The 26,376-nt window shown below is 44.6% G+C and overlaps 1 protein-coding gene across 1 annotated transcript in view; it reads left to right on the forward strand.

Annotated features, from left to right (window-relative positions):
• Positions 1-7,285: 7,285 nt before the first annotated feature.
• The window catches only part of epha4b (eph receptor A4b), a 153,800-nt gene continuing 134,709 nt past the window's right edge, over positions 7,286-26,376 (forward strand). Inside the window, exon 1 of the mRNA XM_072688302.1 lies at positions 7,286-7,460. Within this exon, the coding sequence (XP_072544403.1) occupies positions 7,367-7,460 (94 nt within the window). The 5' untranslated portion in view covers positions 7,286-7,366. The remainder of the gene's footprint in view (positions 7,461-26,376) is intronic.

Consider the following 26,376-nt stretch of genomic DNA (forward strand, 5'->3'; position numbering starts at 1 on the left):
CTTTCTAATATGGGGGAAGGCCTCTTCCCCCACCCCAGTGCCCTCAAAGTGATCCTCAATGAAAGCACCAAGCTGCTGGCCACTAAATATTTGGCCTGCCACAATGGAGACATTAGCACACGAGTGAGCGCTCTTGAAAAGGCCAGAAGAAACAGTGCTGGAAAGGAAGGCGAGCTATCTGGCTCAAGCTAAGCGCCGGCTCTCCTCAGAGCTGGCAGAGCGGCGACCTCTACGTGCCAGGCTTTTTTTTGGGTGTGTGTCCACAGGAACACTGAGTGTCTCTGTTTCAAGAGTTTCAGGCAGGAGGAACTCGGAGGATCGCACAGACGAGCGGAAGTTTGGAGAAGGTTGTTAAAAGCGTGTTTCACTGCGGTGCACCTGTTCTCAGAGGCAGAGAAGTTCTTTCCACTGGCAATTCTGCAGGGCTGCGTCCCGATAAAGACGCAGTTCAGACCTTAAGGCGACAGTTAGACAGTTTCATAGTGAGGGCTGTTACAGTGCTGGGCAGGTGTAGGTTAGTGGCTTGAACCCTTCAATAACTTGGATCAGTTACTGAATCATTTATAGTCTCTAAATGACTCAGTATCTAATATAAAGAATTCTGAATCTACAATGCACGATTCAGCGTCTGCAATGAATATTTAAATCTATTATAAATGATTGTTTCCTCTAGAAATTCATCAGTATCTGCTAGAATCTGTTAATTTCACATCTACTACAGATAAGTCAGTATCCATTATAAATTATTGAATAACTGATATAAATGATTCAGGAGATTTTATAATTGATTCAGTAATTGAAATAAATGAATCAATTCAGAAACTGATAGAAATGATTCAGAATATTTTAATAAATGATTCTGTATCTACTGTAAATGATTCAGTATCTAATATAAAAGATTCGGTAGTGTATGTGGTTCTAGAAAGGATTCAGTAGCAGCTAGTGTCTACTAAGTGATTTTGCATCTACTATAGATGATTCAGTCTCCATTATAACAGTTATTGAATCATTTATAAATGATTCAGGATATTTTGATTCAGTAACTGAAATAAATGAATCTGTATATTTTAGTAGTGATCCAGTAACTACTATAAGGAATTTAGAATCTACTATACACGATTCAGTGTCTACTATAAATATATATGTGATATAAAAATGATTCAGTAAGCACCATTAAGAATTCTGTATTTACCATTAATGATCTAATATCTACTATAAATGATTCAGTAACTGCTATCAGTATATTTTATTAGTGATTTAGTATCTAATGTAAATGATTCAGTATCTAATATAAAAGATTTGGTAGCATATGTGATTCTAGAAAGGAGATTCAGTAACCACTAGGAAGGATTCAGTATTTACTAAAAGTAATTTCGCATCTACAGCAGATATAACTGATTCAGTAACGGCACTGAATTTTCAGTATCTACTATAAAGGATTTAATATCTTCTATAATGTATTCAGTAGCTGCTAGAATGGATTCAGTCTCTACTAAAAGTGATTTTGCATCTACTATAGATGATTTGGTAACTGCTATAAATGAGTCAATTTCTTCTATAACCGATTCAGTACCTTCTACTATAAATGATTCAGTAACTACTGTGAATCTTTCAGTGTCTACTATAAATGACTCAGTATCAACTAAAAGAGATTTCGTATATCTACTATAGATAATTCTGTATCAACTTGAATGATTCAGTAATTGATATAAATGATTCAGTAACTAGTAGAAATAGATTTAGTATCTACTGTAAATGATTCAGTATCTAATATAAAAGATTTGGTAGCATATTTGGTTCTAGAAAGGATTCAGTATTTACTGAAAGTAATTTTGCATCTACAACAGATGATTTAATAACTGTTATAAATCAGGCAACATCTACTATAACTGATTCAGTAACTACAATAAATTGTCAGTATCTACTATAAATTATTTATGGATTCAGTAGCTGCTAGAATGGATTCAGTCTCTACTAAAAGTGATTTCGCATCTTCTACAGATGATTTGGTAACTGCTATAAATCTTTATCTATTATAAATGATTCAGTATCAACTAAAAGAAATTTCGTATCTACTATAGATAATTCAGTATCAACTTTAAATGATTCAATAATTGATATAAATGATTCAGTAACTCATTTAAATGATTCAGTAACTGATAAAAATTATTCAGTAACTGATATAAATGATTCAGGATCCACTTCAGCATTTACTACAGGTGATTTTAGTATCTACTGTAAATGATTCAGTATCTGATGTAAAAGATTTGGTAGGTTTGCGGTTTGAGACCGAGGAATAGAAGAATGGGCCCACACACAGGTCTTTAGGTTTTAAGGGGTTAATGCTCTCAGTCTTGCTGGGTTTGGTAGCATAATGATGTGACTTTGTAAAACATATCACATGTTTAGAAAATGCATCCTGATCATCCTGATCACAATTTGCTTTGGTAGCCCATCCACCTTTTTTATAGGCCCACCCAAAACCTCATTGCCAGTAGTTTTTAGAACCAGCCTTGCTCAGTGTTTGAAAGAGTGTTCTTCCATGTAGATTTACTCCTGACCTGAACGTTCAGGTTGGTTGGAGAACCAGATTAAGAGCTGAACTTTTGGATTTGGCCTTCACAGAGCTTTCATCTTTTTGAAAACCATCGCTTTAAAATTTAGCAACATTTCAAAACATCTATCGTTCTGTTCATTTTATGATAAACTGATCTTTTAGAAGAAGGTCTGAAGCTCGGCTTTGGTTGAACAGCCTGCCTCAAAACTGCATGCTTTATCTGAACCGTTCTGGAGCAGCATGGACTCCATGTGACTCCTCCACCTCGACCATCCCCCTCCCCTCATAGTTGAGCCCTGGTGTGAACCAGCTCTAAGACAGCAGACTTTTCAGACTGGAGAATGTGCAGCATGAGGGGCTGGATCTGGCCCTCTGTCAGAGCTGGTGGAAACAGGCTGACCTTTTGGGGATAAGGGGGGAGAAAGCAGGTGACCAGGGTTCAGGCCTTTGTCAAAAGTGGAGAAAAGGGGGGAGAAGGAAGTTTTTTCTACTGGTCAGCCATCCAGTCTTGATGGTCATGTGCTTTGCATACCAAAATAGCAGATTTGTGTGTGGCCTTGTATTTAGCTGCTCCCCATGAGAAAAATGCTGCTGATTGTATTAGAAAACAAGAAAACCCAGGCAAGCCTAGTTTTGGATGGTCGATTGCATTTCAACAATGGGCAGTTTGGGGCCAAAATATCTGCTCTTTACTGTAAAAAAGGTTCTGTGGCATAGAATGACCTCTATTGACCTCTTGACCTGCCTGGTAAAAGACTCTTAGCAAGCTTAGCCCTAAGATGTAGACCCACATATTTACTAGTGTTTAGATGAGAAGGGCCCAGGGTGTCATTAACACGGCTTGTGACTAGTGTCGCTGCAATAGCATTGCTAACACTGTAGCACGGATGCTCACACCACAATAGCGATGCTGGGTGAGGCCTGTGGTTGCAGTGGTAGCAATATGGGGGGGTGGGGGGGGAGTGAAGCTTGCGCTTGGCGAGATACGCCGCGATAGCACAGCTGACACTACTGTAGCGAGACTAATGCGAGGCTGGTGATGCATCCTATCATCCTATCCCCTCGACTGTTCCATTGGTTAAAATCACGCATGTGATTAATAAATTAATATTTAATGATCATTACTGAGACGTTTTAATCTGGATAAAGCGCCACTTTACCTTTTTTTATTAAATGTTAAACACTTATAAGCAAGTTCAAATATATAATAATATTGTTGTTGCTAAGCTGGCATATAAAGCTGATACCAGCCAGATAACAGGTAAAGCTAGCTATCCTGCACTTGCTAACTTTGTGCAAGATCAGCAGATAATTGGGATCCAAATACAATAATAAAGCGATTAAGAAAAACAACTGCCACTAGATAAAACACCCTGTGAAGGGAGGGGGGGGCTTGCATGCTAGCATGCTAGCAAGCATGCTAGCTAATACAATTCGAAGGGGAATCAGCTCTACTGGCTAACTAGTAGCATGCTAGACAATACAGCTGAATGGGTTAGCTAGCTACATCGCCTGGCCAACGTATTGGGTCCTAAATGCTCCTTCTGTAAGATGACGTCAGAGGTGATGGGATGTGTCTGGGGGGATAGGATGTGTCACGACACCGGTGGTCTGTGCAGTAAGGAGGTAAAGGTTTGGTACTCATGTGTGTACTGGTTTTACTGATGTAATGGAGACTGAATGGTTCGACAACACACAAAATTCGAACATTGCAGGGATCTTTTACAGCTTTGGACACATTTCAGGGTTTTTCCATTACAAAAAAAAAAGTTATATTAGCTTACTCAAATGCATATTTGAGGCCCATGGGCCACCACTGTTATGCTGTTGGGAGGCCTCAGTACACCTTCACTACAGCTTAGTGGATCTAGGACATCCAACAAAGTTAGTGCTTTCCGAGATCCTACCCCCTTGTTGCTCTGTACCCATTACCGTGCCCTTTTGGACATCAGTCAAATCCCGTCCTTCGCCCATGATGATCATTTTGCACTCTGACCACAACTGACTGGTGTGCTCGCTTATTTATACGGCATCTGTGACGACATCCCAGGCCAAACCAGGGGTGGTCAGAATATTCATACATCACTTTGACGCTGGATGAAGGGTGGTAGCATCTCAGAAACGGTTAACGTTGTGGGATGCTCTAGAGCTGCTGTGGGTGAAGGTGCACCCAGAATGCACTTCATTGCCATTGATGATGGTCTAGAGCAATCTGTGCACCACCACTGTACACCAGTTAACCTCTATAATGAACACCTTCCATTACCAAATCCAGGCAGTTCATGCCACGACGTCTCGCTGGTGTCATCTGAGCCAATGGTGGTTATTCCCATATTGCTGAATTAAAACGTGGGGTGGGCTTGCAGTTTGGAGTGTGTGACCGTGTGGACCAGCCTAAGCTCAAATAAAGTGCATACACGGCCAGCAGCAGCAGCAGTCACCAGAAAGCCCTGCTGCTGGCTGTGTATGCAGCTCAATATCCTCCTCTAATGGCCGTATGCATAATGAACAGCAGAGCAGCAACTCTGCAATACTATCTGATATTGATGAGCGACCCCCCTCGCCCCCCCCCCCTCCCCAAACCTACCGAGAACCCTTAAGGGCCTCTACTGACTGCACTCCTCAAGCCTTTTGCCAATTTCCTGAATGTCCAAGGTCTTGAATCTGCACCCCTTCTCATACACCCACCCACACACACACATCAGCGGCAGGGTTGGAGGTGGTTGTGACAGGGCTTAAAGGGCCACGTCATGCAGCTGGCAGCGGAATGCGTGACAGAGCAGGGTTTTGTTGCTGAATGAATGTAGCCTCATGGTCGGGAAAGCAACCTTTTCTCCTCTCCTGCCCACAGCCCCCCCCACACACAACCCCCCCCCCCCCTCTGTGGGGAAATTAGGTCATCAGGGAGCAAGCCTGCCTGCGCTATAAAGCAGCGTCTTAATTGGACACTTTAGCAAATCCCAGGCCGAGCGCGGAAGTGCGGCTTTCCTCAATGTGCCGCGGTGAAGGGGCTTAAGTCGGCCAGGCCGCTAGTCTGAAGGAGATAAAGACCTTGCGCCTAAAATGACAGCAATTAATTACTTCCAGTTCAAATATGAGGACTACTTTGTTTTGGCCCATTGTTTGGTCAAAGCCGGAGAGATGGAGGCCCGGCACACCTGGTCCTTGACTCTGCCCTCGCAGAGATGGCTAAACCGATCTGAGGTTTAATACAAATCTTAATTATTTCAATCCTAATCCCAGACTGGAAAAGGGTTTTCCATGGAAAATCTCGTATGCAAGCCTAATTTAATTAAAGACGAGGAGAAATGTGCTTCTGGAGATCTGCCAAATATGAAAACAGATGATGAAAAGATCAAATATGAATATAAAATCTCCTCCTCCGTTGGGACCTGGGTTGCCTTGCTTTATTAGGTTCTAGTTCTTGGCATCTGAAGTGGTCTAGAGGCCTAACTTCAGACACAAGCCCAAAACAACAACAACAACAACAACATTACACCAGACTGGCGTAAAATAAGTTGATTGTTACCATGTTGGCTCATGGCTAGAGTCTTGCCTCACAATTAGCATGCTAGTTCCCATGTGCTACAATAACTACTGTGTTAGTTACTGGTGCTAGTTTGTAGTTACTATGTAAGCTTGTGGCTTACATGTTAGTTGGAGGTTAGCATGTTAGCAATAAATACTTTAAATTATAGTTAATTCTTTATATTAAGTACATTACAGTTAATTCTTTACAGTATGTCCTTTACAGTAGATATGCTAGTTATTTTTTTACAGTACATATATTCTAATTCTTGCTTTACAGTATGTCCTGTACAGTAGATACATTAGTTATTTCTTTACAGAAAATACATTACTGTTCTTTTTTTCCATTAATCTTTTTGTTTTTATAGTTTCATATTGCTACGTCAGGCTACGTCTTAAGTTAAAATGTAATGCATTACCGTTAATTCTTTACAGTAAGTCCTTTACAGTAGATAAATAATAGTTATTTCTTTACAGAAAATACACTACCGTTAATTATTTACAGTAAGTTCTTCAGAAGATACATTAGTTATTTTTTACATTAAGTACATTACAGTTAATTCTTTACAGTAAGTTCTTTACAGTAGACATGCTAGTTATTTCTTTACAGTACATATATTATAGTTCTTGCTTTACAGTACGTCCTGTACAGTAGATACATTAGTTATTTCTTTACAGAAAATACATTACAGTTCATTCTTTACCATTAATCTTTTTTGTTTTTATGTTTTTTTATTAATTGCTAACATTGGGCTACTCCTTAAGTTAAAACGTAATACATTACAGTTAATTATTTACAGTAAATACATTAGTTTTTTTTTTTTTTACAGTAAATACATTACTATATACTTTACTGTTAATTATTTGCAGTTATTTTTTTTACAGTTGATACATTATAGCTACTTCTTTACAGTATTTTTTAAGTAAATATTTTTTACTTTTTACTCTACATGTTCATTTCTTTATTGAATTCATTAATTGATTAATTGATTAATTAATTGATTAACGAACGTGTTGAACGTCACATCCGCTCACTCGCTCCGTTCAAAAGCCGTGGCGGTTGAGCTCTTCATCGCGCGTGCCGCGTGAGCGCCTCTCCCCCACGCCCATTGGTCCTCTCCTCCTCCGTTTCCCTGGCAGCCCTCCGCTGATTGACAGCCCCGCCCCTCCCCTCCCGCTCCTCGCTTGGCTCCGCGCTGAGGCGGGAGGCGCTGGAACTTTGTAGCGAGAGCGAGCGCGAGCGAGACGGGGATGCGTTGGGCTCCCGGCGCAGCCTGAAAAATGGCACCACTCTGGATTTACCCGTCCCTCCTTTTCTGCCTCCTGCCCTCCCTCAGACCGAGCCGAGCCCTGCGGAGTTACCCGGAGAATGAAGGTAAGGAGGCGGCGGCGGCGGTGAGCGGCTGCTGCTCTCAGCGGCGGGGCAGCTCCTCAGTCGGGCTGGAGTGCAGCCGTGGATGCTGGAGCTTCATGAATCTTACATGAACAGTGTGTGTGTGTGTGTGTGTGTGTGTGTGTGTGTGTGTGTGTGTGTGTGTGTGTGTGTGTGTGTGTGTGTGGGGGGGTTGGTGGCTGAGCGCAGTGAGTTGGTCCACGTTCCTCAAGTGTATTTATCCAGGCAAAGCGCTGCAAGCTGGGCGAGGGGCTGAAGGTGGAGGGATGACGGCAGGCAGTGGAGCCAGCGTGTGGAGACCAGCTCGCCCAGTCTGTGAAGAGCTGGCGTAGGTGGTGTCTAGAGGGTGGTCTACACCTCTACTACCTGGAGACTTTGGGGGAGCTTAACCCCGTCGGTGGGCATGAGAGACACAGCCACAGCACAGCCCTCTGAAGCCTGGGAGGTGGGGAGGTGGGGAAGTGGGGAAGTGGGCAACGCCAGCAGGACGGCCCGCAGGCAGGCGTGGGCTAGCAGGACCTCGGGAGGGGGGGACTGGTACTGCTGGATCCTGCTGCATCCTGCTGGATCCTGCTGGATCCTGCTGGATCCTTCTTCAGGGAGGTTGTCATGGAGCTTCTCTTACGGGTAGTGATGTGCTCCACTGGTACTGAAGAACCATGTTTGGGTGAAGGTCAGGAGAGGGCTGTCAGACATGGAGTTTTCTGGCTCTTATTGAGGTAAAAGTGGAAAAAACGACCAGAAAGGGCCTTAAAACAAGGAATTATCAGGTTTACACTGAAATATAAGGGTCTTGAGCTCTTCATTCTGACGCTGGGAAAATGCCGAGGGACCCCTGAAGTCAGCGCAGTCCTCTCAGTTCAATAATATTAATTTTTTTTATTTACAATTTAAAAAAAAACTATTTTTAGTGTTTTTACTGTATCCCAAAATTCCCATCCTCTCAGCCCAGACTGCCTTGGGGCCGTGAACTGGACCATCCATAGCTGGAAGGGAACTGGTCTCCCCGTGTCCCTCTCCACCGGGTTCACGTTTAGGCGCAGGGAGGCCACTTCTAGCTGTGTGGACGAGGGGAAAGGAGAGCCTGTCAGAGGGGGCCTCCGCCGTCCCCTCCGCCGCTGGGCTACTTGGTCTAGCGCAGCGTCCCGTGTAGGACAGCGTAGCGGGACACACTGAGGCTTATGTGAGTAATCCAGTGGCTCCCTGTGCCTAGAGAGCCTCAGCCTCGCCTGCCTCGCCTTCCCCGCCTCGCAGTAAATTAAGAGGCGTCTCCAGGGGGCCGCCTGCCGGGCCCGCTCGCCCAAGTGAAAGATTGGCCCGTGTTTGTTATCCTAAGCCGTCACGGGAGCTCTGCATGCTGAATGCCCACCCCAACCATCGCCCCCCGACCCCACATCCCACCACATAGAGTCGGCGCTATTGTAAGAGGGATACACTGCACGACGGGTTCCTCAAGGGTTCTTTAGCAACCATGGTTTTGGCACATAAACCCATATAAATGCTACACTGTTAGTAGTGCAGCTGTGGTTCCGTATAGAACCCATAACAGCTCCCAGAATCATTTAAAGGTGTAAGCGGTTCTACAAGGGTTCTGTAGCAAAGCTGCAGTGTAGCAGTGGTTCTACATAACCGCTCATAACAGCTCAGAGGATCATTTGAATGTTGGAGGGTTCTACACTTATGAAGGGGTTCCTTAAGGGTTCTTTAGTAAAGCAGCAATGGTTCTATATAGAACCATAACAAATCAGAGAAGCATTTATTAAATATTTAAATGGTTCTACTCTTAAAAGGGGGTTTCTCAAGGGTTCTTTAAGGGTTCTTTAGTAAAGCAGCAGTGTAGCATTGGTTCCAAACAGAGCCATAGCAACTCAGGGGATCATTTGAGTGTTGGACGGTTCTACATTAAGAAGGGTTCCACAAAGGTTTTTTAGTAGAGCAACAGTGGTTCTATATAGAACCATAACAAATCGGAGAAGCATTTAAATGTTTAAACGGTTCTACACTTAAAAGGCGGTTCCTTAAGGGTTCTTTAGTAAAGCAGCAGTGTAGCAGTGGTTCTAAACAGAACCATAGCAACTCAGAGGACCATTTGAATGTTGGACTGTTCCACACTTATACTGGGGTTCCTCAAAGGTTCTTTAGTAAAGCTGCAGTGATTCTATACAGAACCATAGCAACTCAGGGGATCATTTGAGTGTTGGACGGTTCTACATTAAGAAGGGTTCCACAAAGGTTTTTTAGTAGAGCAACAGTGGTTCTATATAGAACCATAACAAATCAGAGAAGCATTTATTTAATATTTAAATTGTCCTACTCTTAAAAGGGGGTTTCTCAAGGGTTCTTTAAGGGTTCTTTAGTAAAGCAGCAGTGTAGCATTGGTTCCAAACAGAGCCATAGCAACTCGGGGGATCATTTGAATGTTGGACGGTTCTACATTTTAAGAGGGGTTCTTCAAGGGTTCTTTAGTAAGGCTGCAGTGAATTCTATACAGAACCATAGCAACTCACAGGATCATTTGAGTGTTGGACAGTTCTACATTTTAAGAGGGGTTCCACAAAGGTTTTTTAGTAGAGCAGCAGTGGTTCTATATAGAACCATAACAAATCAGAGAAGCATTTAATAGTTTGAACGGTTCTACACTTAAAAGGGGGTTCCTCAAGGGTTCTTTAGTAAAGCAGCAGTGTAGCAGTGGTTCTATACAGAACCATAGCAGGATGGTGGATTTTGAACGTTGGGCGGTTCTACACATATACAGGGGTTCCTCAAGGGTACGGTAGTGAGTCTATCTAGAACCGGAAGAAGTATTTCAAACGGTTCAACCCAGGGTTCCCCAAGGGTTCTTCAAATACAAGAAAAACATCTGGTAGATGTTTTTAAAAACCTTTTAAAAAGGGTTGTATATAGTTTAATAGTTCCACTATCGTTACAAGTCAAAGAACCTATGTTCGGTACTATGCAGAACCCCTTACAGGCGTTTTTAAGTGGAGAGAAGTACATGGAAAGAAAGTCGGATATGTGCCCCGTTGCATCTAGGATGAGAAGAACTCCAGTACGTGGCGCAGTTTGGAGGTCTGATTTGTTCGGAAGTGTAAAAATTCCAGCTCCAGGGTCCGAACACTACCTCCTCTTCCTCACTTCTTCTAGATGCAGTGTCTGAGGCTATACATAGCTGTTACCGTGGCCCACATCCTCCCTCTGCGTTCCTTTAGGTCCCTCTGAACAGGCAGAGAATTATACTGTCTGAATGTGGAGCACCGGCGCCTTTGGCCAGCAGAGGGCACCAGACAGCTCCTGCTTTCAAAGCCCAGCCAGCGCTCAGATGGTTGTTTACTCAATGTCTGGCACACAGAAGATGACTTCCCCCTTTTTCTGATATTGTTCAAATGTCATTCTTTTACTCTCCCTGAAGCGCTCTCCACACGCCTTCCTAAACTACGCTAACGCGACGGAAAATCCGAGCTCAGTACGTACGCTGCTCTGCGCTGCCATGATCTCGCTAAGCCAGTGTGGGTGAAGGGTGCACGGATACTGCTCCCCCTGTGTGCTGGCGAGTGCTCACTGAAGAAAAGAGTGCTCAGCATATTATTATGCCACTCTTCGTTTGTCTCGTGCAGCGTAGCGGCGGTGAGTTCTTACCTCCTGCTTTAGAGCAGATTAGATCGAGGCCGATCCTGGTTGGAGGCCTCGAATTCGTTTCGATGGCTTATGTCTGGGAGGGCAGAGCCTCCGGGTAAGGTGGTCGGCGGTCGACACCGTGGGGAACGTCTCCTTATTTACTTTCAGGCCCAGAAAGACCTTGTTGGCACCTTTTCTGATTTCAAGGAATGCTCCGTTCAAATGGAATCTCTCCAAGCTCCTCAGAGCTCCTCAAACCTTGGCCCAGCAGCCAGCAGCCGTGGCCTCCTCCAAGTACTCTCCCAAGTGTGAATAGCATGTAGGGAGCATTGCTTTAGCATTGCTTATTGCTTTAATGAATGTAATTAAGAAGTGGCAGTTAACAGGAACAGGGGTGGTCATGGTGGTTAATGTCTGGAAGACCCAGAGAAGATGCCAGTCAGTGGTCCAGTGGACTAGGCAGCTGCCACTGTGTCCTGAGGTCGAACCGCTGGGTTGCTGGATTGCTGGATTGCTGCTTGCCATCAGTAGCCAGAGCCTGATTGAGCACAATTGGCCTGGCTGATCTTCTAGCTGATCTTCTAACTGTTGCATCCGGGCCCGGCCCGACATTGACCCCATCGTTTTGGATAGTTCCACTTTATCGGAGCCCAGAAAAATGACATGAATCGTGATGTCGTGCAACCACCTGGGATACATTTCTGCCACATGGACCACCCTAGTCCACTGGACCACTGACTGGCTCCATCTCGCTCTTGTTCTCTTGCTCTCGCTCACTCCCTCTTTATCCTCCTTTCATCCTTTCACTCCCAGGCTCTCACTGGCCTCTCCACGCTCCTCATATCCCTTCCTGCTCAGGGCCTGGGTGACCGCCTGCTTCAGTCTGCTTTCCTTTAGCCAGACTCGGCTATAGACACTCGCCAGGGCGAGTTAGCAAAGGAGCCTCTGTTCTGGTGCTGGATGGCCCTCTCTGTCACAACACACACACACAGGTCTTTGTGTCCATGCCTGGTGTCTGGGTTCGAAAAAAAAAAAAAAAAAAGCTTTGGCAGTAACGACCACATCTTACGTCCTGAGGGAAGCTAGCACCCTCCTCTTGCACCCTTCTTCCGCAGCCCTTCAGCTTCATCAACAAAGGTCCACCCCCACTACCTCCGCGTCCTCTCCCTGCAGGTGAAAGGCCAGCCTCATAGTTGTAATGGCCTGAAATTCTTAATAGCCGCAGGCCATGAATGGATGCGTATATCATCCATGGCACGCTCCGTCAAAGCCATGTAATTAGCCAGATTTCATCTGCGCTGTAATTTCGCCGCTGACCTTGAACTGATTAGGCCATCGACTGTACCATAGGCCCTTCTATTACTGGGATTACTTGCCGGGTCTGCGCTGGGATGGACTGTGCCGGTCATTGGGTGACGTGTAATCATAAAAAGACCCCAAGTTAAGCTTAATCATTACCTCACATTGATTTCAGCGTTCGTTCAGAGCTGAGTCATGAGGAGGGTTGTTGGATGGAGAGCTGGGAAATGAGTGTATGTAGCGTTTTCCTGATGAATGACCTCAGAATATGTGTGGATCTGCTTTGCATTGGTTAGGATGTGTTTCCTCACAAACAGACCATAATAAGCTTCTGTTGAGTCGATGGAGTGCAGCAGTGTGTGGCCTGCTTAGTGACAGGGGCACAGTGTCATTGATGCAGAGCACCAAACGCTGGGACTGCTAGGGGCGCCCCCTTGTGGAGAATCTTCTGTGGGTCAGTACGCAAGCGAGTGTTAATTCGTTAGTGTTAGTGAGTTAATTAGTTAGTGAATGAGTGAGGGAGTGTGTTAGTTTGCAGTTAGTGAGTCAGTTTGTTTGTTGTTAATTAGTGCATTAGTTTTAGTCAGTTACTGAGGTCATACGTAAGGTAGTTAGTCAGTTAGTACGTTAGTAATTGAGTATTAGTTTGTTAGTTCGTTAGTTAGTTAGTTAGTTAGCCAGTATTTGAATGCTAGATAGTTATAGTTTGTTAGTTATGTAGGTAGTTAGTTAGTCTGCAAATGTTAGTACATAAGCTAGTTAGTCTGTGAGTTAGTGATTATTAATGAGTGTTAGTAAGTTAGCCAGTAATTTAATGTTGGATAGTTAGATCGGCAATTAGTCTTAGTTAGTTAGTTAATTAGTCTGAGTGTTGGTGAATAAACTAGTTGGTAAATGAGTAAGTGATTATTAGTTAGTTTGCCAGTAAGTATATGGTAGTTAGTTTGGCAGTTAGTTAATTAGTCAGTGTTGGTGAATAAGGTAGTTAGTCAGTGATTAACATTTAATCACTGACTAACTAACTAACACTCATTAATAATCACCAACTCATTCACTGACTAACTGCCTTATTCACCAACACTGACTAATTTACTAACTGCCAAACTAACTAGCATTCACTTACTGGCAAACTAACTAACTAATAATCACTTACTCATTTACCAACTAGTTTATTCACCAACACTCAGACTAATTAACTACCTAACACTAATTGCCTAAATAACGAACATTCAATCACTGGCTAACTAACTAACACTCAGTAATAGTTAGATCAGCAATTAGGGTTATTTAGGCAGTTAATTAGTCAGTAGGTGTTATAAGCAAGTTAGCCAACGGGTTAGTTAGTTTGTCCGTTAGTGATTGCCTTGTAGTGAGTATTAGTTAGTCAATAGGTTTGTTAGATGTTTATTTTGCTAGTTATTTAGTTTAGTATTTAGTAGATTAGTCAATTTGTCAGTTGGTGATTGAGTATTAATTGGTTAGTTAGCCAGTAAGTGGACGTTAGCTGTTTATCTCATTAGTTATTTAGTTAGTGTTAGGTAGTTAATTAGTCTGTGAGGTAGTTAGGTGAGTAAGTGACTGTAGTTAGTTAGTTAGCCTGTTTGTGAATAAGCGAGTTAGTCAGTCAGTGAGTTAATAGTTAGTTAATAGGTTAACGGTCCATTAGAAAAGATTTTTATAGTAAAAAGTGCTTCTTATTTTTGTCGATTTCAATTTAAGAGATGTCAGAAAGAGTGTGTATAGTAATGTATATAACAGCGTAAACATTCCTTAACATGTTTCAGTGGTTTGATTGATTTAGTTAAATTTAAAGAATGAAAAAATATCTATTTACCAAAAAAGGGAAAAGGTCTGGCTTTGCTGGGCAACACAGCCTGGCTTGGACTGGAATGTGTCCTCTCCCTCTAAAAGAGAGGTTTGAGCTAGGCGGCAGCTCCAAAGGCGTCTTTGTGGACGGAAGAAGGATCACTTCAAGCGTGCTGGGTTGTTTGTTTGGGTTGCGTCCACTGCACTTGTAAGGCAACACTTCCTTTGACATGCTGGGTTGGTAACCCACTTTCAGAGGGATGCCCTCCGCGGCCCCAGCGGAAACGCTCCGTTAGCCAGCGGCCCTGTCTTTGCTCGCTAATGAGCAGCTAACTCGCTCGCTCGCTCTCTCTCTCTTTTTTTTTTTTTCCTCCCTTTTTGTACAAATGAGCGCCTTCCGCACACTCCTGTTCTGCCACCACTCCGCTAGCGTGAAGCTCATTAGCAGGCTAGTCAGCACAATAGTGGGCTAAAGATCCTAGCTCTAAACGTCACCCAGCTCTCCCCGCTCCCATACACTCTGTTAGGCCTCCAATCCTGACCTTTTATTTGTCTTAATTGAATTCATTTAGCTTTTTTTTTTTTTTTTTTTGCTTGCTGCTCAGGAACTGCATTCGCTGCAAAAATCAAATAGCAGGGCTCAGCTGCCTTGGGGTCTAGTCCTACTCAACCTAGAGGGGGCACCTTTCCCCTGGAGTGCAGCAGATCTGCATTTCTGTTCCTGTGCCCTGAGAACAGACCAACGAATCCATCACAGGAATAGTCGAGTTCTGATCCTTTGTTTTTACCGCTGTGTTTCAGCACAGAGCCCGAAGCAGTTCATGGTCTGTGGTAACTGTGGAACTATGTGGAACTAAGGTATTGCCTGGCAGAACCTCGGTCTTCTCTTTTGTGTCTTTTTCACCTCTGTTTCCCTTCTAGTCCCTTGACCTAATCTAATCCGTCGGCCCAGATTAAGGGAGCGTCTGATGCTTCCACCCGTGGCGGGACGTCCTGTGCGGCTGGTCAAACGGCGGTCGGATTTCCAATCTGATTGAACCGTGACCTTGGTCGCCGCTTCCGCCGCTCGCCTGGAGAGCATCTCTTTCAAGCGCCAAAACCAACATCCCGGGGCCAGCTCTCTGGGTCAGTCCGATAGCGATAGCAGGAGAACGCCGTGTTCTTTCAGAGACATGATCCAGTCTTGTGCGGTTTGCAGAGGAAAGGGCCTTCAGAAATTGAACACACACACACTCGCACACTGCAGCGGATGAGGTACGGCGGGGTGTAATTTAAGGATCCTGCAGTAATGCACTCTTTGACAGGAGAAAAAACGAGCTGTGTTTATGAATTCAGGGGTGGTCGTCACTTTTGGTCCTGTGTAAAGAAGTGAAATAGATACCATAATGCTCCACAGGACAAGCAGCAGTTAGCTCTTAAGTGCCCTGAGAGCCAGTTGAGCACCATTGTTTTGTGGACACTGCCTGAAACGGAGACGTTGTAGTAGGGACTCGTAGGACAATATTTCATGCTTCGTGCAACGTGAGCCCAGAGTGAGAGCGAGAGTGAGCGAATGGGTGAAGGAGTGAGAGAGGGCACTGAAGAACTTGTGCTCGTGCCAGCCACTGCCACAACTACAGCTGTTCAGTCAGCCAGTGAAAAGAACGTAGTGGCCTTGGTGGCAAAGAGGAAGCTGAACGAGACGCAGTTCTATAAAAGGTCTTCTTAAGTTAGTAATGGTTGTCACGGGTTGGACGTCAGCGCACTTGGTTTTCTATTGTTACCATTTTTGTCACATTGAGGAGCTTGTCACTTGGCACTGAGATAATCAGATTAAAACATCGGATTGAAACGATATCAGAATAATACTTAAAGTAGATCGGAATCAGGTGATGCTGAGCATTGGATTGCATTGGTATCAAGTGATACTTTGCATTAATCGATGTGGACAGAGATCAGAAAATACTTCTATTAATTTGATCTGTGTCAAGTGATCCTCAGGATTAAGGTTGTCAGATCAGACTGGATTGATATCAGCCAACATGTAAATGAGATCGGTATCAAGTGATAGTCAGGATTAGTTGTGAAATCGGACTGGGTTGGATCGATATCTGCGGATGTTCAGATTGGTTCAGAATCAAGTAATGCTCAGCATCGGGGTTATCAGATGCAGGGCCAAAAATGTGGGTCGAGACCTCCCTAGGTAAAAAATCATTTCTTATGCTATGGCATTCTTACGATTTGGACTCCTATCGGACAATTCTTCATTTGGATCGGTCTCAAGTGATACCAAGGATTAAGGTTGTCAGATTGGATTGAATGGTTGTTTTCGGCCAATGCTCAAATCAGATTGGTATCAAGGGATGCTCAGGCTTAAGGTGTAGGCCTAATCAGTATCAAGCGATGCTCGGGCTTATAGGATTGAAATTAGATCGAATCGGTATCTGCCAATTCTCCAATCGATTGGGTATTGAGTGATACTTGGGCTTAAGGTTGTCAAATCTGATTGGGTCGATGCTGAGATCGGACAATATTCAGATCAAATGGGTCTCAAGAAATCAGCGAACATGCAAATCTCAAATCGGTATCAAGTGATACTCAGGATTATGGTACTCAAATTCGATTGGATTGGATCGATATCAGCGGATCTCTCTCTCTCTCTCTCTCTCTCTCTCTCTCTCTCTCTCTCTCTCTCTCTCTGTGTGTGTTCCCATGTGGTCTCCCTGGTGTCCAGAGAACTGAGAATGCCATCACTCAGAGCCCCCTTCTAAAGCTTTGTGTTACCATGGTACCAAGCTATGTCCTTCCTGCGATGCCAAGACTGTGCTGTGTGTGTGTGTGTGTGTGTGTGTTTGTGTGTGTATGTGTGTGTGTGTGTGTGTGTGTGTGCGAGCGAGAGAAAGAAAGAGAGAGGGTATTCAATTACGCCTGTTCCTTCTCCTGAGTTCTGTGTGCATCAGCTCCCGTCACACTCCACCGCGTCCTTGACCAAGGCCCAGAACTCCGAGTCCACGCATTCTGCCGCCCTCATCTCCACCATGGCCCGAAGCCCAGTGGCAGACACTGCAAAACCCAGTCTTTCATAAACACCTGGGCTGGATGGGTATCGCCTCAACAAGCCAGTCAGCGACTGATGTGAAGGACTGATGATTCTCCTTCAGGGCAGTGGAGGAGGTGCCTGTTCTCAGCATAAAGGGATGAAGCTCATGGCGTCTACACCAAGTGTTTTAGACTGGTGACTGGTGAATCCCAGCCAACCCAGATGGGACCTTTGTTTAACCCCTCCTAATCCCATCCCTGACCTTGGTGGGTCCCTGGAGGGCATCCATATGTGGGGACAAGATGGACATGGACAAAACTTTCTGGGCCCCAGTTGGGATACCCATAAAGGCCATGTGTGGGCATGTTATCTAGGATCTAGTCTGTAAGAATGACCAAGAGTGACTTGTGGACCAAATTGCGGACGACTGGCTGGACGACTGGGTCAGACCATCTCCAAAACATCAAGCAGGTCTTGTGGGCTGTTCCCAGTATGCTGCCATCAGTACCTACCAAAAGTGCTCCAGGGAAGGACAACCAGTGAACTGGTGACCCAAGTCTCATTTTTGTGACTTGCAGGACTTGGTTACAGAATCTGCTGCTAACGTCTTGGAGCCAAATACCTCAGGACACCTTCAGAGGTCTTATGGAGTCCCCGTCTTGACTGAGAGATCTACACAACAGGTGGTTTTGGGTGTGGAGCAGTGGAGCTGTGATCTCTGTTGGAGCTCCGTTCAGTATGGGATGAGTTGGTGTGCATGAGTGTGTCTTGTGAGGTAGCTTGCGATATTCCAGATAGGCCCCTGGACCTGGGACCTGCTGCGACCCTGACCAGGACAAAGCGGATAAGTAGATGGATGGATGGATGGATTTTGAAGGACATCGGATATTGCAAGGCATCAACACACCTTGATGTGTAATTCCTTGAGCCGCCTCATGCCAGAACGACCTGCTCGTTGGGCCAGAGAACACACGAAACTGAGTGGCATGTGAGGTTTTAAGGCCCTTGACTCGTTTGCGATGCTGAGCACGTCCTCACAGGTGCTGCAGCCGGCCCGCCGGCTCTGCCTCAACGCTGGCTAATGTGCCATTGGCTGTTGGGTGACCCGACGTGGATGCGGTCTAAGCGGCCCCTGTGGGCTCCTGGCTCTGTTTTAATGTCTGAGCGGGAGTGCCATACATGGCTCTAGTGCTTCAACAGCCCCTGCACAGCACCCCCCCCCCAACCCTGTCAGAGCTCCCTTCCCTCTGTTACCACGACAACGCTCTCACCCATGGTACCAGGAGGGGAACGGAACAAAAGCTTCAAGCCCTATTCTGATGAGGGACTCTGTGCGTGTGTGTGTGTGTTAGTGAGAGGCATATCTTTTAGGTAAAAGCCAGTACGTTCTTTGTGTGTGTGTGAGTGTATGTGTGTGTATGTGTGTGGTCATTGCCTGTTGTAAGGGTCCAGCCTCGTCTGAGCCGTTGGCAGGTCTGGCAGGGTGTTTGATTGCTGGCAGGTGCATTAAAGGGACTCCATCCACAGATCAGAGAGCATGAAGCAGTAGATCACAGCCACTGCAACGCACACACACACACTCACACATACACATGCCCACCCTTCGTCTCCTTCATGCAGCCCCCTCCTCCTCTCCATCTGGGTCGCAATCAGGGTGGGATAGGCACACACACTATGCAGTAGGGCTGGATTATATGAGCAAAATGACATTGCAGTTAGGGCTGGACGATAGGATGATGTTTGATGATCAGTGTTGCAGAAATTGATTGGACACGTAGTAGGGGTAGGTAGGGGTCTTTAAAGGTGTAATAAGGGGGTTTTTCAAGGCTTTTCAAATGAATAATGATGCATCAAGAAGGAAATCAACACAGGCTGCTGTCCGATACTCAGCATTAAGGTCCTCTGAGCAGATCAATATCGGCCGATATTCAGCATTAAGGTCCTCGGATCAGATCTATATCGACCGATATTCAGGGTTAAGGTACTTCAATCAGATCGGTATTGGACGATACTTAGCATTGAGGTTCTAGGGTCAGTTCGTTATCAGGCTGGATTATACTTAGCGTTAAGCCACTTGAGTAATTCTGAGTATTGACTGCTGCTCAGGATTACACTATTTGTATCAGACCGTTATCGGCCGATACTCAGCATTAGGATACTTGGATTAGGTTGGTATTGGCTCATTTTTAGCATTAGGCTATTTGGATCAGATTAGTATCTGCCAATACTCAGCATTAAGGTACTTGGATCAGATTGTTATCGGACGATACTGAGCATTAAGGTATGTCAATTAGATCATTATTGGTATCAGACGATGCTTAGTATTAAGGTACTTGGCTCAGATTGGTATCAGCTGATCCTTAGCATTAATGTACTGGGATTTGATTGTTATTAGGCAATATTCAGCATCAAGGTACTTGGATCAGATTGTTATCGGACGATAATCCACATTAAGGTACGTCAGTTAGATTGTTATTGGCCGATACTTCGCATTGAGGTATTTGGGTCAGATCGATATGAGCCGATGCTCAGCATTAGGCTATTTGAATCAGATTGGTATCAGACGATGCTTGGTATTAAGGTACTTGGATCAGATCGGTATTGGCTGATACTCAGCATTAATGTACTGGGATTTGATCAGTATTAGGCAATATTCAGCTGATACTCAGCATTAAGGTACTTGGATCAGATCGGTATCGGCTGATACTCAGCATTAAGGTACTTGGATCAGATCGGTATTGGCTGATACTCGGCATTAAGGTACTTGGATCAGATCGGTATCGGCTGATACTCGGCATTAAGGTACTTGGATCAGATCGGTATCGGCTGATACTCGGCATTAAGGTACTTGGATCAGATCGGTATCGGCTGATACTCGGCATTAAGGTACTTGGATCAGATAGGTATCGGCTGATACTCGGCATTAAGGTACTTTGATCAGATCGGTATCGGCTGATACTCAGCATTAACGTACTTGGATCAGATCGGTATCGGCTGATACTCAGCATTAAGGTACTTGGATCAGATCGGTATCGGCTGATACTCAGCATTAAGGTACTTGGATCAGATCGGTATCGGCTGATACTCAGCATTAACGTACTTGGATCAGATCGGTATCGGCTGATACTCAGCATTAACGTACTTGGATCAGATTGGTATCGGCTGATACTCAGCATTAACGTACTTGGATCAGATTGGTATCTGCTGATACTCGTCAGAACCACCGTTCTGATTCAGTACTGAATCAGTAAGGACAAATGCAAAAGTGGAGCACCACTGAACTACGCAGAACTACAGTGCTTTCACTGCATGACAAGCACTCAACCTGATGACGTCCAATTAGCTATTAGGATTAAGAACCGTTCACCAAACCAGTTCATCGAGCACCGTGTCATTCCAGACAGGAGACCCCCCCCCCCCCCCCCCCGTATGCAAAGCTAAATGGAGGGGCGGTCAATACATTATGTTAAAAGCGTCAGAGCTATTGATTTATCACACTAAAAACTCCAGCCCTTCATGTTGAGTGGGTTCTGATTTGCTCCGGGGGGGTCTTGTTCCAGTAAGAAAAGCCCCCCCCTCGCAGTCTTTCGCCCCGATGTACAACACCGCCTGCTGAGACTAATCGATATCTAAGCATGTTTGAAACCAGAGCCTGTTGAAAAGCAGCCCTGCTCTCATAAAGCAGGGGTTATCAGCAGGGCTACTCTGAAATCTGCACACGGCCACGTTCGCACGACGGACCCCCAAGCAAGATGTGGTCCGGTAGCCTGCTGGTCCGGCGTTTTGAACCATCCCTGTAATCTTCAGTATGTAATTTGGTTTGCAGATAGGCGAATGAAGTCTTTCTGATACGATGCTAATAACCACGACTTTATGGGCTTCAGATCTTGGGTAGATGTATTTGGTAGGACATTCAGAGGTTCTAGAGCTGCCTAGGATGGAACCAGTAGAACTGTAGATGATTCCCAAATGACTAAAACAGCATGGACTGCAACGTGTTGATTAATTTATGGAAATAAAGAGCTGTACGACTGGTTCAAACTGAGTTATTTGAATTTTCGAGTATTTATTATGCAAGTTTTCAGTACTGATAAAGTCTTCGGAACGATCTCGGGTAGAACAGTGGGCAGAAAAAAAGGTTAATGTGTAAATTAGTGTCCAGAACACTCTTCAATTCAGTTTGATGTAGAGCGTGATGAATTATGTGGACTGTTGTAAACACTACAAGTGCTGAGTGCCTGTCTAGAAATTATATATATATATACATATATATTATAGTACAAGTAGCAATCATCGGGGGCCCAAGCACTTCAAGGCATTGATCAAAAGCAGTAGTTATTTTGTTTGGATGGTGACAAGCCGGCAGCAGGGAAACCTGTGATTTAAAGGCCTGGGTTTTGAATATGTCTTTCTAAATGCAAGGCTAAACCTGAGGAAAAGTAAACGTAGGCGAAGTGGAGCGATCCGGAAAGGATTCTGGCTGCAGCCGCCGTCACAGGAACTCTAAACTCTTCTAACTTCTGGCTATACTGGTCTTCGTCTGTGGCTAACATATTGAACCCTTTACTAGATACAAGCTAAGGTCTGCAAATGGTTCTCTAATCGCTGGAATAATAAACACAGCCATTTAATTGTTTCCTTCCTCTTAGGTTTAGCTCCCAGCAAGCCTGCAGCCAGTTCACGTTCCTGGTGCAAATGTCAAAATAACACAAATAAAGTCTTTTTATATTATTAAAAATATATGAATTGTTGAATAGCAATATAGCAGCAGAAAACATTTGATTTTCAATAGAAAAACCAGAAGAAGAAATGGTTCTTTGACAATTATTAACAATAGTGGAATTTTTTGTGGTACAACGCAGAACCAATTTTTTAAGGAACAGCATTCAATTAAAGTTTTATTAGTTTCTTTTATCGTAGGGAAAAATTGTGTTATTTTTTATGTTTGAATGGTGCTGTTTAGTACAGCTGTCTTTACTGAAGAACATTTGAATAATCTTCTTTTTCAAAAAGTGTGTTTTTCTTTATCAATACTTAACCCCCCCGGTAGAATTGCAGAACACTTTTATGAATTCCTGACAGGTTTCAAGTTAGATTTGAGAAGTTAAATCGCATAAAATAGCTTTGCGTAGTGATGGGCGATATAGTAAAAAATTCTATCACGATATTTAACTTTTGACTTTGACTTTTCATGATAATTCATATTGATCGTAGTACGTGTGATTTCAGACAAATTGCATCAGTAGCGACCGATTCTTAAAAAGTACTATTTGAAAATGTGTTCACAAATGTGAACTTCATCTAAATCTAATGAAACCAGGCTAATTACACTGTTTGTAATAAAACATGCAGTTGATCTGTGTCCGTTAAGCGCTGATGATACCCTCGATATACTTAGAAAGGCATAATGTAGTGTTTCCCGATAACAAAATTGTTCACGATACGATAAAATATTGTCACATTGCCCAGCGCTGGTTTGGCGAAGAATCTAATCAACGAGCTTCACCATTCACCCCTGTGCAATCGATTAGCCACTTCTTGAGTTTACAACAGGAGACGCTAGGCTAATGTTGCTAAAAAACACAGAGCTTAGACGGTCACCGATCTCGTCTTGGTAAAAACTGGTAAGTATACAGGTACGCAATCCAAGGTTTAATTCAAATCTGGATCTGGACGAGTTTTCAGCGAGTTAAGACACGTTTTTGGGGGCAAGAGGAGATTGGTGGCCGTCTAATGTAATGCAATGTTTGTTAGCAGTGTTAGCGTAGCATCTTCCATTCTATCAAGTTAACTTAAACGTCTTGGCTGATCGTTCTAGAATTACAGCACGAGTGGCAATCATCAGGGGTCCAAGCACCGCAAGGCTCCTTCACACCACGAGTGGCAATCATAAGGGGTCCAAGCACCGCAAGGCTCCTTCACACCACGAGTGGCAATCATAAGGGGTCCAAGCACCGCAAGGCTCCTTCACACTACGAGTGGCAATCATAAGGGGTCCAAGCACTGCAAAGCATTGATATTAGCAGAAGTGAATTGGTTTGGATGTTGGCAAGTCCAGAACAGCTGTGGGAGTCAGAAGCCGGGGAGTCGGAGGAGAAATGGCAATCGTGTAAATCCAAAATTTTAACTTGACAGCCCTAGGAGATGAAGGCTCTAAGGGGATCCGGACGGAGCGAGCTAGAAGGAGACGGATCCTTTGTTGTAAAGTGTTGGCTGGGTCTGATTGGCTTTGCATTGAGTTCCGAGCTGCTGATGGGATTTACAGAGGCCTTTATTAGATAATGTAGAACAGGAGCCGGCTGACGAGGGAGTAATGGGGACAGGTCTTTTAGCGCCGAGATATGGAGTGCAGTGCAGAGCCAGTTAGAGTTACACTGGCTGAGGATTCAGCTTGCTCCTCAGGGAGAGAGGGCTGGGGGGGGATGGAGTGAAGGAGAAAGAGAATGGCTCGACATATGGGGAAAAGGGAAAGGCAGAACGGAACAGAAGAGGGAGCAAGGGAAAGGAAGAGAGGGAGAGAAGGGAGATGATTGGATATTTCTTCATTTCTTCCCCTGGGAACGTTTCCCACACATGCTTCAGGCACAAAGCAGAGGCATGAAAGGAAAAAGCAGAAAAGAGTGGATTTGTGAGCAGAGGATGAAGAGAACTGACACTTGGCAAGACAGAGGAGACGGATTCATTATCGATTCAACACAGTCAGCCAGCGCGAGGCCAAAAAGAGCCCAGCTATTCTGTTTGTAAATGCCATCCACAAGGATGGGCGCTATCTGTTGCCTTGCCTTTGATTCAGAGTTCGCAGATCATGTCGGAACTAGTACCAGCTTTTGCTGGGTTAAAAATCTGTCTCGGCCTCGTTGTACGGCTGTAGGCTGATGGGGAACGAGGACCACTGTTGGGATTATACACCAGTCACTCGTAACATTTCAACCCACTGCCATGAGGTGAATAACATTGATGATCTGGTTGCGATGGCACCTGTGAAGGGGCTAGAATCCAAAAGATCCCTCTAGGCTTAGATACTACTAAATACAGAAGTCAGTATGGAGTCCACAACTTTGCCTAAGTGGTCTCGAAAGAGGAGGGTCTTCAGTCTGGGCTGTTGGACTCGTCGTTCCACCACTTCGGTGCAGGACAGAAAAAAGTCTGGACGCTCGTCTTCTGTGGATCTTAAAAGGTGGCGTGTCGAGCCGAGCCGTACTTGAAGCTGGAAGGGATCTTGGTACAGGTCGGCTTTTGACCTTTGCCAAGTACGGAGGGGCTGGCTGGTCCATTGTAGGCTTTAAAGACTGTGCTGTGGCCTGATGGTGCGCAAAGGAAGACCAGCCAGAACAGAGTTGGAAGCAGAAAAAAGGGCCAAGCGTAAGAATCACTTTGACTTGAGCCAAATTGTGGTGGACGGACGACTAGGTAGGTCTAGGACTAGGTATGACAAAATGGCAAGTCTTCTAGGGTGTTCTCACAGTGTGCAGGGGTCCGTACCTACCAAAAGTGCCCCAATGGCGGACAACTGGGCAACCGACGACCATTTGCCCGGTCATGGGCAAATAGGACTCCTTAATGAGATCCATGGAGGTTCCACCTCACACTTTACCAAGCTTAAAGGATCTGCTGCTAACATCTTGGCACCAGATACCACAGGACACCTTCAGAGGTCTTGTGGAGTCCATGTTTGATTGGGTCGGACCGGATTGTGATGGATAGATCTCTAGGTAGCTCTAGGACTAGGTATGACAAAACAGCAGGTATTGTGGGGTGTTCCCACTGTACAGAGGTCAGTACTTACCAAAAATGCCCCTAAATGGAACAATCGGTGAACTGGCAACAGGGTCCTGGGTGGCCAAGGGTCATCAATGCAATCCGTGGATGTCCCACCTCTCAACTTGCAGGACTTACAGGGGCCAGGTACCACAGGACACCTTCAAAGGCTGTGTGGAGTTCATGCCTTTATTGGTCAGGGATTTTTTCTTTTCACACTGTGATCCCATGCTAGTGTTTCACCATGTTATTGGTCTGAGCACCTTCACAGCTCATGGTTATCGGTATCTAGTACCAAGTACTAAGGGTTCTACCACTCAATTCTATGGGTGATACAGAGATACATAAAAAGACATAATACCCATTGAGACTGTCCAAACAGAACTGTAGAAATGAATGAAGATACTGGGCTTTTAAACAAAGAGCCACCAGGGTGGGGTGGTAAGTGGCAACCATCGGGGTGCAAGCACTCCAAGGCCATCATGCAACCAGTAGAACACAAATGCTGTTCTAAATTTAAGACCTACTAGGTGGACTTTTGGAGATGGATATTTAGTCGTCGCTCTTGATTCGCTAAATAATTCCACGATTACCCCTGTTACCAGACTGCAGCAGAGCGATCCAGCCGGACCCTGCGACAGGGGCTCATTTGTTTAGCCATTAGAGTCAATATCTGGATCGCGTGTTTTCTGTGGAGGCTACCCATATAAGCATGCAAACAAAACAATGATCAATTTGGCTGCCTAAACAGAGCCCAGTTCATGCCGGCAAAAGGGGCTCTCAGTGCACTCGCAGTGCAATCTCCAAAGTGGGGCATGCATGTGTAGCTCTAAGCTACTTTTCCTCTGGATGAATGTTCTGTGCGGATCCTGGGCCACTCGTTCCTCGTTATTTCATTTATTTAGAAATGACAGGGAGGCAGGAGCGTAATGTCTTACATCAGGCAATCGGGCTCTTTGGGAAAGCTCTGCTCATCCATTTGCGGAGAAGTGTAGAATTTAACGTAAAGGTCAGCATTTCTTTAGAACTGTGCGTTACAGTTGTTCTGTCAGACGCTGGGCTGCTTGGGGCAGCTAACATATTTATATGAGCACTTATCTACTGTGCGGGGTTGTTGTGGAGGTAGCTGAAAAGGCAGAGATAGCTGTAACTAGGCTTACAACTAAATGGTATTAGCTAGAAGCTGTAACGCTAGACATTTCCCATCATAAACCGACAAGTGAAATTGTTGTGTAAAAGCTGGGGCTGCTACTAACACCATTTTCCCAGCGATTAATCTATCGATTATTCGGACAATTAGTCGATTAATTGAATCGATTAATTTTCCGCCAAAGAAGTTTAAATGAACAGTTTTTTTTTATTTTTATAAATGTTGTCTCTAAATGTTCTTAATTATGACTT

The sequence above is a fragment of the Salminus brasiliensis genome, chromosome 9 (genome assembly GCF_030463535.1).
Source record: "Salminus brasiliensis chromosome 9, fSalBra1.hap2, whole genome shotgun sequence".
In the NCBI taxonomy this organism is placed as follows: Eukaryota; Metazoa; Chordata; class Actinopteri; order Characiformes; family Bryconidae; genus Salminus; species Salminus brasiliensis.